The sequence below is a fragment of the Nicotiana tabacum genome, unplaced genomic scaffold (genome assembly GCF_000715075.1).
Source record: "Nicotiana tabacum cultivar K326 unplaced genomic scaffold, ASM71507v2 Un00003, whole genome shotgun sequence".
Classification (NCBI taxonomy): Eukaryota; Viridiplantae; Streptophyta; class Magnoliopsida; order Solanales; family Solanaceae; genus Nicotiana; species Nicotiana tabacum.
In genome coordinates, this window is record NW_027438241.1 from 597,651 (window position 1) to 614,720 (window position 17,070).

General features: G+C 37.5%; 1 protein-coding gene across 1 annotated transcript; it reads left to right on the plus strand.

The window, feature by feature from the left end:
* Positions 1-1,259: 1,259 nt before the first annotated feature.
* Positions 1,260-2,015, plus strand: LOC107769089 (uncharacterized). Its single transcript, XM_016588284.1, has 2 exons — positions 1,260-1,496; positions 1,542-2,015. The coding sequence occupies exons 1-2, from the start codon at positions 1,260-1,262 to the stop codon at positions 2,013-2,015; spliced, it is 711 nt and encodes a 236-aa protein (XP_016443770.1).
* The last annotated feature ends 15,055 nt before the right edge of the window (positions 2,016-17,070 follow it).

The window sequence follows — 17,070 nt, forward strand, 5'->3', positions numbered from 1 at the left end:
AACATTAGCAAAGCAGTCTGGAAATACTTCAGAGACCAATTTGGGATTAGGGACTATGATGGTGATATTTGGCAACATATGATGGTTTGGTGGTTCTCTGAATACCAGAACCCCATCCATGAACTCCTTCTTCAAGCAGCCCCTTTGGTCATCAGTTGGAACATCTGGAAAGCGAGAAATAAGAGTAAATATGATCAACAAAAGTTCTTTGTTCCTAAAATTGTACACAAAATTTGCCATGATGTTACTCTGATTATCCATAAGCAGTTCAGGCAGGTTGACTTAGTAATTCCATAGGCGCAATTGACTCAGATGATTGTGGAAGCTAGACCACAGTTGAATATTATCAAAGTCTCATGGAAATTTCCTCTAGAAAGGACCATTAAATTAAACACCGATGAATGTTCTAGAGGTAATCCTGGTATTAGTGGTGGAGGAGGGGTCATTATAAGGCACAATGGAGAAATGGTGGGTGCATTTGCAGCATCTTTTGGTACCCAGAGTAATAATGCAGCTGAATCTATGGCTCTAGATATGGGGTTGCAATGGTGCATAGATCAGGGACACAAAAATATTATTGTGGAATTGGATTCACTCTTAGTTATTAACTGGATGCGTGGAAAGTTTAATCCTCCTTGGAGTTTGCTTACTACTATTGAAGAAGCTAAGAGGAAGACTAATTTCTTTAATGAAATACAATTCATGCATTGCTTCAGGGAAGCAAACAAAGTGGCGGATACATTAGCTAATGAAGTGAGATAAATGGTGTTAAATGGTTTTACTCTACTCAAGAACTTTCATCTCAGGCCAGGGGACACTTATACATGGACAAGGATCAACTCCCTAATTTTAGAATAAGATACTCCAAAAAGCTATTTTGTTTATGATCCACATGATAACAGTGTTGCTAATTTTTGTGCTTTGGTTAGTCACTGCAGTTGTGAACAAGGGACATGGTCCTTTCCAAACGATAGGATTTTCATTATATATCTTTCTTCATAAGTTCAAGAATATGCCTTCATTTTCTTTTGTTTTAGCGGAGGTTAGGTTTTATGTCCCCCTCCTTAATGTGGTTACCTGGATTTTAATTTACAAGGTAGGGGTCCATGCCAAACCCCTCGTCACTTAAAGATGGATTTATATAAAATAAAAATAAAAAATAAAAAAAAAATGTTACTGCCCTGTTACAAGAGCTAAAGTAAAAGCAAATCAAGGAGCTAAAAGCTTCCCCATTATTAATTTTAATGATTGATACAATTATGTGGAATATTAGGGGGGTAAAGTCCCGAGGGGCTTTCGAGAGGTTGAAGTTCTTAGTCGAATTACATAAAGTACGCCTTATTTTACTGCAAGAGCCTTTTGTGGATGATGGAACAATTGAATCTTATACAAGAAGGATAGCTTATGATGGATGCTATGCAAATGTAAATGGCAAGATTTGGTTTATATGGTCATCAGAAGTAGAAGTGAGTATTATAGCAGATGAAGAACAACAGGTTACTATGAAGATTAATAAAAAGGGATGCAATGAATTTTTCTAGGTAACTATTGTTTATGCTAAGAATAAAGGACATCTCAGAGCAACTTTATGGAAAAGTTTAAAGATATGCAACAATTACATAAATGGGCCTTGGTGCATCACTGGAGATTTCAATGTGATTATGAGTTCTGATGAAAAGAAGGGAGAAAACCCACATATAATGGAGAAAAGCTGGGACTTCATTGAATGCATGGAGGAGTGTGGAATGGCAGATGTTGGTTATACCGCACCTAGATTCACATGGTGTAATGCTAGAGATAAATGGAACAGAATATGGAAGAGGTTAGATAGAGTATTTGTGAACCATGAGTGGACGTCAAAGACTTCAAGGTTCAATGTAGAACACATGGCTAGCACAGGTTCAGATCATACACCTATGCTAGTTAAATATTCTACAACCGAAAATGAGGGTATCAAGTATTTCAAATTTTTCAAGTTCTGGACTGAACAACCTAACTTCATATCAGTTGTTTAGTCAGTCTGGTAAATGGAAGTGGAAGGCAATACGATGAGGAGATTCCAAATGAAGCTAAAAAATCTCAGCAAAGTTCTCAGTGTGTGGTCAAGGGAGGAAATTGGCAATGTTTTCAGCAAGGTCAAGGAATGGGAAGCTAAAATACAACATTTAGAGGAAGAATATATTGATAATGATGTTGCAGATGGAAGAACCGAAATGCATAAGGCTCAAGCTGAGCATACTAGATGGGCCAAATATGAAGAATCAATATTAAGACAAAAAGCTAATGTTAGATGGCTTGATGAGGGTGACACTAATAGCAAGTATTTTCATGCTATTATTAATGACAGGAGGAGAAGATCGACTTTGAACAGAATAATGAACCAACATGGAGAGTGGATTACCGGGGATAATCTCATTTCAGAAGAAGCCGTTAATCATTTTTCAAACCTTTTTACAACTGAAGGAGTTACCAATCTACAACATTTAGACTGTATTGAGCAGGTGATTACACAAGATGACAATGAAGCTTTAATGGTCATTCCAGATGAAGAAGAGATTAGGATGTCTATTTTTGATATGGACCCAAACAGCGCACCTGGGCCTGATGGGTATGGTGGTTCTTTCTACCAAACTTGCTGGGAAATTATCAAATCTGATTTAGTCAGTGTTGTACAGTTATTCTTCAGTGGAGCTGAGCTAACTAAGTTCTACACTAATGCATGTTTAGTCTTAATTCCAAAGGTAGAGAATCCAACAATATTTTTAGATTTGCGACCACTTAGTCTCAGTAACTTCTCCAACAAGATCTTGTCAAAAATCATTAACAATAGATTGGCACCACTTCTTCCCAAATTGATCTCTGAGAACCAAAGTGGATTTATCCATGGGAGGTTAATTACAGAAAATATGCTTCTTGCTCAGGAAATTATCCATGGGATGAAATGCAATAAGGAAGGGGGTAATGCAGTCATTAAACTTGATATGTCAAAAGCATATGACAGAATGGATTGGACTTTCCTCATGGCCACTCTTAGAAAATTTGGTTTTTCGGAAGAGTGGGTAGACTTGATATGGAGATCAATTTCAAATGTTTGGTATTCTATAGTAATAAATGATTCAAGGAAGGGATTTTTTCATTCTACTAGGGGCTTGAAATAAGGTGATCCTTTATCACTTGCTTTGTTCATTATTGGGACAGAGGTATTGTCTAAATTACTCAATCAACTATCCAGTTATCAAGATTTTAGGGGTTTCTCTATGCCAAGACAAGGACCACAAATGAATCACCTAGCTTATGCTGATGATGTGATTATCTTCTCAGCCGGAAATGATTCATCTTTAAATTTGATCAATCAACAACTCCAAAAGTATGAAGTATGTTCAGGCCAACTTATTAATATAGATAAAAGTTGCTTTATGGTGCATTCAGCTACCTCCAATGAAGATATTCAGAGAATAAAGGATATCACAGGATACAAGTATAAAAAATTTCCTATAACTTACTTGGGATGTCCATTGTATGTGGGAAGGAAGAGGATTTCTTTCTTTAATGATATGATCACAAAGATTGTGAGAAAAACATATGCCTGGCAAGAAAAATTACTATCAATAGGAGGCAAGGCTATTTTAATCAAACATGTACTGCAGTCGCAACAAATCCATATGCTAGCAGCTATGGAGTCTCCAATCACTGTTTTGAAGCAGATTGAGAGATATATGGCTAAATATTTTTGGAGTTCTTCTGAAGAAAAACAAAGATATCACTGGAGTTCTTGGGCCAATTTATGTTATCCAGTGGAAGAAGGGGGTGTAGGTTTTAGGAGTGTGATGGATATCAATGAAGCTTTGGCTATGAAAAGATGGTGGAGGTTCAGGCCATGTGAGTCCTTATGGTCTACTTTCCTGAAATGCAAATATTGTAGGATTGTTCATCTAGTAAAGAAGAAATGGAGGACAGGGAAGTCACATAGATGGAAAAAGCTCATGCAAGTCAAGGACAAAGTGGAAGACAATATGCTATGGAAGATAAATTCAGGCAATTCTAGCTTGTGGTGGGACAACTAGACAGGTTTTGGGGTCATTGCTCAGGTCATTCATTATGATTATTCAGCGGCTAATCAAACTGTTAATGATATCATCGTAGATGGAAGATGGAGCATTGATCATCTACAACTACCTGAATACATGACTGGACAGATTTTATCCATTACCATTGGAGATCACAGGAAACATGATGCTCCTATTTGGATGCCAACTTATAATGGCAAATTTACGGCAACATCTGCTTGGAGGATAGCTAGACAAGTTAGGGGACACATTCCCCTTTTCCAGAATATTTGGCATAAACATTTGCCTTTCAAAATGTCTCTTCTCATGTGGAGACTTTTAAAAGAAAAATTTCCCTTCGATGAAGTTTTTCTCAAGTTTGGTCAACATTTTGCTTCCAAATGTTTTTGCTGGAGAATACCTAAAGGAGAAACAATTCATCACACATTCATGAACGGAGAAGTAGCAATCAGACTATGAAAAACCTTTGGCAACCCCTTGGACATTAAATGGGAAGACATTCCCATCAAATTGATGATTTTAAGATGGTGGTCAATGAAGCCCAAGAATTATATTCATCGAGAGATTCTGAGTATTACTCCTATAGTTATTTGCTGGGAGATATGGAAGGCGAGATGTGTAGTCAGATATGGATCTTCTAGAGTTTATGTGGCTAGAATACTCCATCAAATACTCTCACACCTTAGATGGTTTATTGCAAAGACTCTGAAGAAGGACTGGGGAAACCAATGGGATGTCATTTGCCATCAAATTTGTGCACGTGTTCCTACTGTTGAAACTACTATTATTAGATGGATTAAACCAGTTGCAAACTGGTTTAAGCTTAATACAGATGGTAGTAGGCATGGAGAAGGGAATATGGGATCAGGGGGTATCATTAGAAACCTTAATGGTGTTTTAATTATGGCATTTGCACAACCACTAGGAAGGGTAGTAGTAACTTAGTTGAGGCTAAAGCAGCATTGATTGGAGTTAAATGGTGCATCGACCAGGGATATCGCAATTTGATTTTAGAATGTGACTATTTGATCTTGGTTAACATGTTAAAAGGCATGTACGATCCATATTGGCAAATGCAGGACACAATTAAGGATATTCTACAACTCTTGCAATCTTGCGAGTTTTCCATCCAGCATTGCTATCGTGAAGCTAATCAAGTAGCAGATGCATTGGCTAAATGGAGCATCATTCATGGGAATTCTATCTTTTATAACTGGAATGGTCTTCCCAATCAAGCTACAGGCCCATATCTGATGGATAAGATACAAATGTCTACATTTAGACACAAGGAAAGAAGAAAATTTGTTACTGAACCTATGTCATTTTATGTATAGCACTTTCTGAGAGCTCCTTTCATACATAGGTAGACTTTCTTACATACTATTGATATGTGCTTTTGGTATATTGGTAAGAAAGCTACTCTATCTTTGTATTTATTCTATTAACGGTTATAAGGATAGTCTTGATATAATAAATAGAGGTCGGGTGGAATGTCCCCCTCTGTTATGTGCTCTTTTTGCTGGGATTATATAAAAGGAAGGCGCCACCTGAAGGCGTAAAAAATAAAAATTAAAAATAAAATTAAAAAAAACCATCACTTGTTGGTATCATATTAGAATAAATTGTGATTGCGTTGTATTGCTTGATATCATAATTAGGATATAATATCATGCTTAAATATACTTTAGTCTCCTCTTTTTATATCATTATTCTTTTTTTTTAAACCTTTTTTTCATATATGCCCATTTGGGCATAACACAATAGCAAGTATCAATTAAAAAGATAGTTAAGAATCGAACACGGAGTTTGACAATAGATTGGGACTGATTTATACCACTACTAAAAACAGCTATTTACCTACTGAATAATTCCGACCAATTTAATACAGTCACAATTTCCGACTGATTCGGTTGGAAATTTTATTAAAAATACATGTTAATTTTTTTAAATTTTTGGCTCCAAATTGCGACTCTTTCAGTCGCTAATTACCCGAAAAATACCGTGAAAATATTTTTTAGGATTTTCGACTGAATCAGTCGCAGAAATTTAAAAAAATATATAAATCTTTCGACCGATTTGGTCGGAATATACAATAAAATTGTTGTCTGACTGGTCAACGGATTTACAACCGAATCAGTCACTATTTGAAAATTTTGAATTTCAAATTGCGACTGATTCGGTCAAATCTATTTTTAATATAGCCCCCACCCGTTTTTTCTTCTTTCTTCTTTCTTCTTTCTTCTCTAGTTTTTTTTCTTCTCCTTCCCTCTCATCTTCTGCCCCCACCCGCTCTATTTCTTGATTTTCTTCTCTAATCTAAGCATATAAGGCACCTTGAAAAGATTCCCTCTCTCTCACTCACCCGCTCTCTTCCCCCCGTCCAGCCGACCACCCTCCCCCTAATATTTTTTTTCTAAGTTGTTTAACTCATTTTTTGTGCAGGAATCCGGCGGCTCATCTCCCCTCCGGTGGTGGTCCGGCAGCAGATCTGTTGGTCGTTTTTCAGGTTTTTTTTTTTTGCATTAATTTAGCAATATAGTATGTATAAATTAGCTATATAATTTGCAATATAGTATGGATAAATTAGCAATAATTTTTGCAATATAGTATGTATATAGTGACTTGTTAAAAATTTGCTCGTGTAGATTAATTAGCTATTTTTTCTCTTTAGTTAGATATTCTTGTGAAAATGGCTAGTATACTTGTATGTATCCAATACTAAATCAAGAAAAAAATTAGAATAATTTGGGTATTTTCTACAAGTATGGAATTCTTGTTTATATAAAAAAACAACTTAAGTGCTAATAATTCTCTGTTAGAGTTGAACAATATTCTAAAGAGTTAGAATTTTTATACATTCAAGTTAGGTTAGTTAAGAAACAACTTAAGTGCTAATACTTCTCTGTTTCGTCTTTTTATTGAAAATTCTCCATGCCCTATCTATGTGTTAATTATATTATTTATTATTGAAACGAAATGAAGAAAATGCAGTCAATTAAGTATTAGAGTGCTATCATATGCTAATTTAAAATAAATTAGATTAATTTATATGTTTTAGGACTTTTTTGTCTTACAATAGTTTAATTTACCTATTAATAGTGGAACCACCCAGGTATTATAGTAATTAAACTATTTAGATAACCTTTGGGAGAATATAACTTAGTAACTAGTATAAATAAAATAAACATGTCAACTTCTAGTGTTTCTTGTTTGTGTAGATGGCATTTGCATATCGTAGATGGATGTATAATAGAAATCATTCTAATCGTGTGAGGTTAAGGGATAAATTTAAAGAAAGGGTTGTTGGATTTATTGCTAAGGCAAGGACACTTGATGATTTTCGCATTGAAGGAACACACGCCTTATTTCCCAGCTTCTTCCCCGCGTGATTCTGCTAGTCAGTTCGATGGCTCACCACCGATTGCATCCCCGAGCCATCATAGTAGCCAGCATGGTGGTTCATCTTTTGTGCCTCATACATCGCCCACTTAATTATCATCTCCATCATCATCCACTCCATGTATATCTAACTTGGATATTGGAGTCTCTCACGCAACTGCATCCTCATCTACCAGTACTTCTACAGTTGCTGGTATCGTGAGACAATGTACTGGAGGAATTGTACAGTTCTATTCTCTTCATCGGCTGATTATCATTCCCTATGGCGACGGGTGAGTTTTCCTTCAATTTTCTTTTAAAAGCTTTCAATAAAATTTTGCATATAATGAATTTAATGAATGTTTATTTTATATGTTAAAATTTAGTGCAGGTTTTTGCCATCCAATCAGGCCACGCATATGGTGATGGAAGCTATGAAGCCATTTTTTCATGAGCCGTGGAATTCCTGGAGATAGATATTGTACCATATCAGAATGAATATGTGGCAACAATTTAAGGTAAGAATAAATTAATTATTATTAATACTTATCCTTATTAATCTAATATTATTTATTCCTTTTTGCAGGTTAGGTGTATGGCAGCTTGCACTTTAAAATCTTGTGAATGCTAACTTCGGGAAGGGAGCACAGAAGCGGATAATAGATTCACATCATTTTGCTAGGAGAGGTGGCACCATGCTTGATTGGATATGTGTAGAAGTATGCAATCAGTTCTTGGAGAAGTGGAAAAACCCTGAGTGGAAGAAGAAGAGTGAACATGCAAAGTTAAACAGAGCTTCTACTAAGGGTGGAGTGTTGGAATCAGTTTTAGGAAAAGGAACGTGGGGGATGTGACTTATGCTGAGGTCAAACCGCGTGCTTCATAGACATTTTTATGATCTCAACTCTAGCACTATATTAATTTTCCTCTTGGTTTATTTTATTTATGTAAGGTGTATTATTTTATTTCAGGACAAGTACCATATTAATCTTGATGCATGACGACAAACTCAGCCTGAAGAAACTCAGTCAGGCCCGGAGGATATGACTACAATTTGGACACAGACGACAGGTGGCGTGAATAAAGGTATAGATATTATGTAATTATCTATTTTTGTATTGGTTTGAAAGTTGCGTGTTTGTTTTATTACTCCTTTTACTTTCTTTTCTTTATTTCTCTTGAAAATAAAGAAAGGTCAAGTCTATGGGATTGGAGTACAACCATCCTCCAGTCGTCTAGCAGCATCATTATTCACTGGTGCATCAGTTTTTCAAGAAGACATGGAAGTTATGCGTCAAAGAGTGGATCAAATATCGCAAGAAATTGAAGCAACTCAGGATTTGATCCAAAAATTGTTAAAAAAAAAAATAAGAAAAGCAGTCAAGCAGCAATGGAGTCTGAGTCTGAGGAGGAGACCGAATCTGACTAGGATTAGCTACTTGAATGTTTTAGAGTTGAAGTTAGAGACATGTTTAATTTATGAATTTGAGTTAGTATTTTGATAATTGGTTGATCAAAATTAATGTTGTTTGATTAATTGGTTAGATTGTTATAAATAAAACTGTTCATTTTGTAGTAAATATTGGATTTGGATTGTTATACTAGGTGTTTGGTTGGTTATTAGGTGTTTCGTTGGATGTTTTATTTGGCTGGTGGTGTATATAAAAATGCAGCAGAATTCTGCTAAAACTTTTCCAGATTTGCGACTGATTCGGTCGCAAATTGAAATTTTTTGAAATTTTTTAATTAATTAATACTCAATATGTACGATTGTTTCGATCGGAATATTTAATTAAAAATTAATTTTATTATTTAATTTTTGACATAATCGGCCGGAACATTTAATTTTTATTTTATTATTTTATTTTGATTAGCGATCGAATCAGTCGTAAATTTACCAATCAATTCGGTCGCAATGACTTAAATTCAAATGCGTCCTTTATTTTTCGGTTTGCGACCGAATCCGTCGGAAATTTTTGACTGATACGGTCGCAAATATTTTGCTATCATGTGTTTTCCGACCGACCTTTTTCGGTCGAAAATCCGTCGGAAAAATATGATTTTCGACTAATTTGACGGTCGAAAATTGGCTTTTTCTAGTAGTGTACTGAGCAATAGCTGGATTAGTCGATAATGCAAGTCGTATTAAATATAAAAGATTCAAATCCGAAAAAAGATCATCGGGATCGAAGGTAAATGCCATTCCGACCTGTTAAATGCTTTCTCTGAATGAATATCAATCACCTTCGTCTCTATCGCCCATTATTTGCAGGGTTTATTAAAGAACATATATGTGTCATTAGTTTTTGTTTAATACTTTCAATTATATTTAATCGACATAGTTGATAATTGACTATTTGTAGTTGAATGGATTTGTAATTATATTGCAGCTGGTTCTCTTGTTGATTTATTTCTGGTTAAAAACTAATGTCGACTATAAACAATTGTAGTTAATTGCACGTGATCTTGGAGATTTAATTCTATGGTGCCTTTGGGGAGACGTTGCTAATGCAGGTGTCAGATCCTATCTTTCCCAAGAGCTCGAATAAGCCGATCAAGAGAGCATCCGGAAATGGGCATCATACATCCCTTTGGCAATTCCTTTGTGCCACTTATGTTATATTAATTTTTGCATATTAGCTTGTAAGGAGTGAATTTTTTTATTTGCAGTTCAAGCTGTTTTTTATAGGCAAATAATAAATTAAAACTTAAAAGGCAATGGCCTTTGTTGTTTCTTCTGATGGCTTAGGCATTTTTCAGAACGTATTTATGGTAGTGATCTTTCTTTTTTTTCTTTCTTTCTTTTTTTTTTTTTGCAAATTCATCTGATTTGCACAATTGCGATAGTGTTCAATGAGGCGATGCATGCTTAAATTAATAAAGTTGTTTGGCGTTTACACTAATTATTTTATTAACCAATATGAAGTGGATGCTAGACCATTTTTATAGTTAAAATAGACCAAATAACTGACGTCTTGTAGACATGATATTCAAAGACCAAGAACTATGAATTATCAACCAAAGAGAATCGATTATAAACCGATACATAAGCTGATATCGGTACACTAGCAACATAACTAAGTTAAGCATACACAAATAAACAGATAGCATAATACTATGCTTAACCAAATTATCACATTAGGAAATTATTATATAACCATATTGTTTACCCGAAAAACGGATAGAGTTAAATTTGTACATAGTTCTAAGGGTGTGTGGTATAACTTCACACAAATCGTAAGAATGAATAGAAATATCGAATGTTGACCGTAGAGAATGAAAGATAAGCAAAGTTGGGAAGAAGATATCAAGCTAAAAAAGAATAACTCTTCAATATAGGATTGTATGGTATTTTAGTTACAATGTAAGCAAAACACTGCCTTTTACAGAAATGTAGCTATCCTCTTTATAGTGGAGGATCCTACTTTAGATATAATTAAAGATACATAGTGGGAAACCCATGATAAATCAGTTTTTCCCTAATTCCCGCCGAGATTCTCTCCCTTAGTGCGGTTGCAACGGCTCTTGTCTGTGAGCTCGAGCTTGATCAGACTCGGTGATGGTCAGTATTGTTTTTAGAGCTCGATGCGGACTTGAGCTCGATGCCGACTCGGGATCTGATAATGGCTCGGGCTCGGTATCGGTTGGCCTTTGCCCCTTAAGCTCGATTCTATAACATCTCATCATAGTTCGATTTGGACCCGAGCTCGATAGTGACTTCGAACTCGGTGTTGGACCTATACCTGAAATCTAAAGCTCGTTCGTACCATCTTCGGAACCCATCTAGATATTACGAAGTCTTTCTTTGGTCCATTATGATCTCATCTCGATCAATCGTACGAAGGCCGAAATCAATTTTGACTGTATACAGATAGTCCCCTCATTTGTCGGGAAGGATGCGGTGAGAAACGATATGATTTCTCAATGGCTTGATTGGATATGCGCTGACGTTTGCATCGCGACCGACCATGACGTACGTGATAGCTGTCCCGTCGATTTAGCTTATCAAGGCATTTAATGGGTGTCAGACGGTGGTCGGCCACCGCTGATATTGAACCGCCATTTCTTCAATCTATAAATAGCCCTTCCTTTTACCAATTATCACTTTTACATCTTTAATCTTCCAAATTTTCCAAGTTCCTTTTCGTATCTTCTGAGTTCATTCGCGAATCTATGATTCTTTTCTGCAAAATCCTTCTTCAAAATCACCAAATCTTTGTCACCTTCTTTAAATCCAAAAATGGTGAAAACATCAAAAATCGTCCCCCAAAAAGAAAAAGCTTCTTCTTCCCAATCTGCCACCGACAAAACACCCGTGGATCCACGGCCTAAGGAGTACGTTCCGGCGGCATGTGTTCTTACCTTCGATTTTAAGGTCGACAAAGGCTCTTCGATTCCGGGCCGATGTGAGCCGATATCGAGGTATATGTGTTCGATAGTCGAGGGATATCTCGAACAAGTAAAACAAGATTGTAACTGGGGGGAACAAAGAAGTGGTAGTCCCCTTCTCCCGAAGAGGATATTGCTACTCATATGGAAGGGTTTTTAAGTGTGCACACTTACCCTTTCACGTTAGGCCCCCTTAACCCTGTTATCATTGATTTTTTTCATAAATATCAAATAATCTTAGGCCAAATCCATCCTTCTTTTTGGCGTATCATTATTCTGATTCATTTCTTTGGGAGCAAAATCGAGGGGATGTCTTTCACCCTCGACCATCTCATTAGATTGTACTACCCCCGCCTTTTTCGAAGCGGGTTAATAAAACTACAGCGTCGGGCTACCAAGGTTCTGTTCTCGAGCATAATGAGGACAAGGATCAAGGCTGGATGGGAAGGTTCATTCGAGTGAAGACGTCGGACCTAATACCGGCCGAGAAGATTCCATTTCCCGAAGAAGGGAACATGAAGCGTAAGTGTAACTCGATTGTTATCTCCCATTGTTTTGCCCCTTAGTTTCCTTTATTACTGATATCCTCTTTTGTGGTGCAGTGGTTCCTTGGATGCTCGGTGCGATTCCCAACCTCAAAGACTGGGTACGGGACCTGGCTTCGACTTCTACGTATGCCGAGCGTTCATGGCGCGATTTGTCAAAGGGTCGATGGGAGGCCAAAAATCATGGTAATCTCCTTTCTCGCATCATTGATAGTTCGAACTATTTTCCGTATGCTCAAATTAATTTTCTTGTGTGTAGGTTTCATTAAGGATGCGGTTTTGAGACCCATGTCCGGCGAGGAGGAAACTTCGGCCCCGGTTTCTAAACCGGCGAAGGACAGCAAGAGAAAAAGGGCCTTTACTTCTGAAAATCCAAAACCGAAGGCTCGTAAGTCGAAGAAGAATACTATATCTTTAACCTTGGAATCAGTTCGGCGTTTAAGGGATGAAGACGAGGAAAAAGAAAAAGATGATGGGCCTGTACTTGTGGCCTGAATGAAGAAAACCATTGATGCCCCACAGGCAGCTGGATCGATGGTGGTTTACAAGGCTCCGCCTCAAACTGAGGATATATCGGAGAAAGATTTGGGCAAAGTCCCCGAGCCATTGGGAATCGAGGATATCTCCCATCGAAGTCAACGGATGGTGGATATGTCTGAATGGGCCGTCCCTGACTCTCTTCGAACCGAAGAGAACGCCCCAAGCGATTCACTTGGGGCAGTAGTAATCGAAGACTCGCCCACTTTCCCTGCTTTTTCTGAAGGGGCGATTCGGGAAGCCCAAGCTTTAGGGGCCCTTGAGGTAGATGGATATCATGAGGGAGATGATCCTTTTCGTGATTTGTTTGCCAGTGTCGAGGATGTTTCCGGCACTAGTGATGCATCGGATCTTTTCTCGGAGTGCAGCAGGCTTTGAATCGGGTAAGCCTTAACTTACTTCGTTGGTAATGCCTTTATGTTTGTTTTTCTTTACTAACTTTGTTTCTTCTTTCTTTGCAGGCCGTAGCAGCTCATAGAGAAGCATGTTCTCGATCTCGAACCAAGCTGTGTCGATACGAGGCCGACCTTCAATGGGTTACGGAGGAGAGGAACTCCCTTAAATTCCTTTTAGGGCAAAGGGGAGAGGAAATCAAAGACCTCCGAGCTGCGTTGGCCAAGGCTCACCAAGATCAGACTGATCTGTCCAAGCAGGTAATGATACTTTTAGAAGCCTATGGGCTCGATACCGGAACGATGGCTAATTTTTCAGTCTCACAGCTGCAGTAGAAAATTGAGATGATCGGGAAACTCCGTGAGGAGGTCGATGTGATAAAAGCGGAGTCTTTGAAGTGGAAAGAAGGTATGGACCACTTTGCTGCAGAAAAAGAGGTTGCTCGAGCCCAATTATCATCGGCTGAGAACCAACTTCAAAGTATGAAGGAGAAAGGCTCGGTTCAAGCAAGAAGAATAGAGGAGCTCGAGGCTCGGTTGGCCTCCGAACTTGCCAAGGCTGAATATGACGTCAAAAAGGCAAAGGTCGATGTGGATGCATTCGTGGCCGTCTATCAGGTCGATGTTAAAGCTGCTCAGGCACAAGCAAGAGAGGTAGTTGAGACCGCCAACACTCGAGCACATTAGGTTGTTGAACTTGCTAAGTGCCGATCTCGGAGGGAGACCCTCGAGGAGATCCATGATCGAAGTTTCGACCTCACTGAAGAGATAAAATGGTTTAAAGAATTCGAAGCCGATGTTGAAGCCTTGGCTTCCGATGATGACGATGATGATGATGATGATGATGATGGGAGCAAGAGCGAGTCCGAGAGCGGGGAGGAGCCCGATGGAGAAGAGACCGCCCCCGGGGATAACCAAGAAACTTAGCCCTTAGTTTCTATTTCGGATGTTTGTGAACAATCATGTAAACAATCTTATACATATATACAAATATCTTTTCTTTTCCCATCTTGCCTCTGTTTTATTTTCTGCCTTGTGAAGGTTTGTTTCATTCATGTCTTATGAAGGTTTTCATAAGGCTTTAGGCAATTTTATTGAATTCGGACCTTTTAGCCTTTATAACGAGTGAGTGCTTGCTCAAAATTAAAATAAAGTAGCCTGTAGGCTTAGTAGTCGAGTGAGTGATTTCGAACTCGAAGTAATATAGCCCGGTGGTTTTAGTAGTCGAGTGACTGACTCGAAGTAATGTAGCCCGTAGGCTTAGTAGTCGAGTGAGCGCTTGCTCGAACTCAAAATAAAAGTAGCCCGTAGGCTTAATAGTCGAGTGAGTGATTTCGAACTTGAAGTAATGTGTGATGACCCGAAATATCATCTTTAAATTTAATAAGTAATTCTGTGTTCTAAGACCTCGAAAAGCACCATTTATCATTCCTCGACTTGCGTGCGCAGTCCGTAAACTTTTTCGGAAAGTTTTCATGTGAAAAATGAATTAAAATGTGAAATAGAGCTTTAAAATTCAAGTGAGTTGACTTTGGTCAACATTTTTAGCAAACGGACCCGGATTAGTATTTTTACAGTTTCGGTAGCTCCATATTGTAATTTAGGACTTTGGCGTATGCCCAGAATTTAATTTGGAGATCCCTAGCTCAAGTTATGACCATTTAACGGAACTAGCAATTTAAAGGCTAAAGATTTCAAGTTTGACCACGGGGTTGACTTTTTGATATCAGAGCCGGAATCCGATTCTGGAAATTTAAACAGCTCTGTTATGTCATTTATGACTTGTGTGCCAAATTTGAAGTCATTCCGGATTCATTTAATATGTTTTGGTACGAGATTTGCAAATTTAAAAGTTTAAGACTCAAAGTTCGAATCGGGGTATGAATTGTAAATCCAGTGTTGTTTGACGTGATTTTAGACCCCGAGTCAGTCCGTATTATGTTACGGGACTTGTTGGTATATTCGGACTGGGTTTCGAGTACCCCGAGTGTGATTCGAATCGAAATCGGAACAAGAATTAGACTTAAGCAAAATCTAAAATTTTGGGTTCTAGTGTAATCGCACCTGCGGAATTTTTGACCGCGGGTGCGAGCTCGCAGAAGCGAGACTTCCATCGCAGATGCGGTCTTCGCAGGTGTGGCCTCCTTGCGCATGTGCGCATTTTTCCTCCGCAGGTGCGAGGCCTCGCCTGGCAGCCCCTTTCGTAGATGCGAGAGTTTTCTCGGAGATGCGAGATCGCATGTGCGAGCTCAGGTTAAAGCGAATGTTTGGGCGATTTTCACGAAAAATGTTGGGATAAGTGTTCCTTATCCTATATTGATTATATTTCATGATTCCATACTCGTTTATATCATGAATCCGTGAATTTATGGAAGAAAAATCAGATTTTTTTAAAATCTTTCAAAAACGAGAAATTTAGATTTGAAGGTCCATTTGACATCAGAATTGGTTAATTTTTATATGGTTGGACTCGTCTCGGAATGGGTGTTCGGATTTCGTGAGTTTTTCCGAGATTTGAGATGTGGGTCCCACTACCGAATATTTTAATAAATTTCGGATTTGTATCCGGAAAATTTGTAAATTCATATGGAATTAATTCTTATGATTAGTATTGAATATATTGAATTGTTTGTGAATGGATTTGAAGCTTTCAGAGGCAAATTTAAAAAAAAAAGTTGTGGTTGAGTAATTGATTGAAATTTGCAAAGCGAGGTAAGTATCGTGATTAACCTTGACTTGGGGGAATAGAACCCTTAAATTATTTGTTATATGAATTGCATGAGAACAACGTATAAGCGAGGTGACGAGTGTCTATACGTCGTCAAATTAATTGTTGCCTGCTTACTTGAAAAACAAATCATAAATTATTTTTAATCATAAATTAATTATTAAAATAATCATTTCTCTCTTATTCTTTGTCAAATATTAATTCTTGAATTCTTGCATTAATTGTTACATGCTATTTGAATTATGTGCCTTAATTGTTATTTGACATTTAGCATATTAAATATTAAACTGCCTATTTGCTCCCTGATTTCCATAATAATTCGCTATTTGTCATTGTTTGCTTCATAATTAAATCATAATTATTGTATGTTTGTTGTCTTATAATTTTATATTAATTGTTACATTTATTGAAAAAATTTCTTCTATAAGAATTGGTAAATGAATATGTTGGAGGAGCAGGTTGCACGCCGCAACAGACTTATTAAAAAGTCAATATTGGAGGATCGGGTTGCACGCCGCAGCAGACTTATTAAAAGTCAATATTGTGGATCGGGTTGCACGCCGCAACAGACTTATTAAAAGTCAATATTGTGGATCGGGTTGCACGCCGCAACAGACTTATTAAAAAGTCAATATTAGAGGATCGGGTTGCACGCCGCAACAGACTTATTAAAAGTCCATATTGGAGGATCGGGTTGTATGCCGCAACAGACTTGATTAAAATGAATATATTGGAGGAGCGGGTTGCACACCACAACAGAACCGAATGTGAATATATTGTGAGAGCGGGTTGCACGCTACAACAGAACTGAATGTGAATATATTGTGAGAGGGAGTTGCACGCTCTAACAGAATTGAATGTGAATATATTGTGAGAGCGGGTTGCACGCTGCAACAGAATTGGTTGAAATAATAATGGATTATGACTGCTGAGTTGGCTGCAATTATTATAAATGTGTTACCTGATTTATTTCTATTATTTGTTATTGTTATCAATATTACGTACAGGTTAATGTAAGTGAACCGCCTTAGCCT

What these genes read in the sequence shown, in the direction of transcription:
- LOC107769089 (XM_016588284.1), top strand. Translation starts at nt 1,260, where the DNA reads ATGTGGAATATTAGGGGGGTAAAGTCCCGAGGGGCTTTCGAGAGGTTG. An exon ending in TAGCAGATGAAGAACAACAG is followed by an intron (nt 1,497 to 1,541) that starts GTTACTATGAAG and finishes GAATTTTTCTAG; the next exon opens with GTAACTATTGTTTATGCTAA.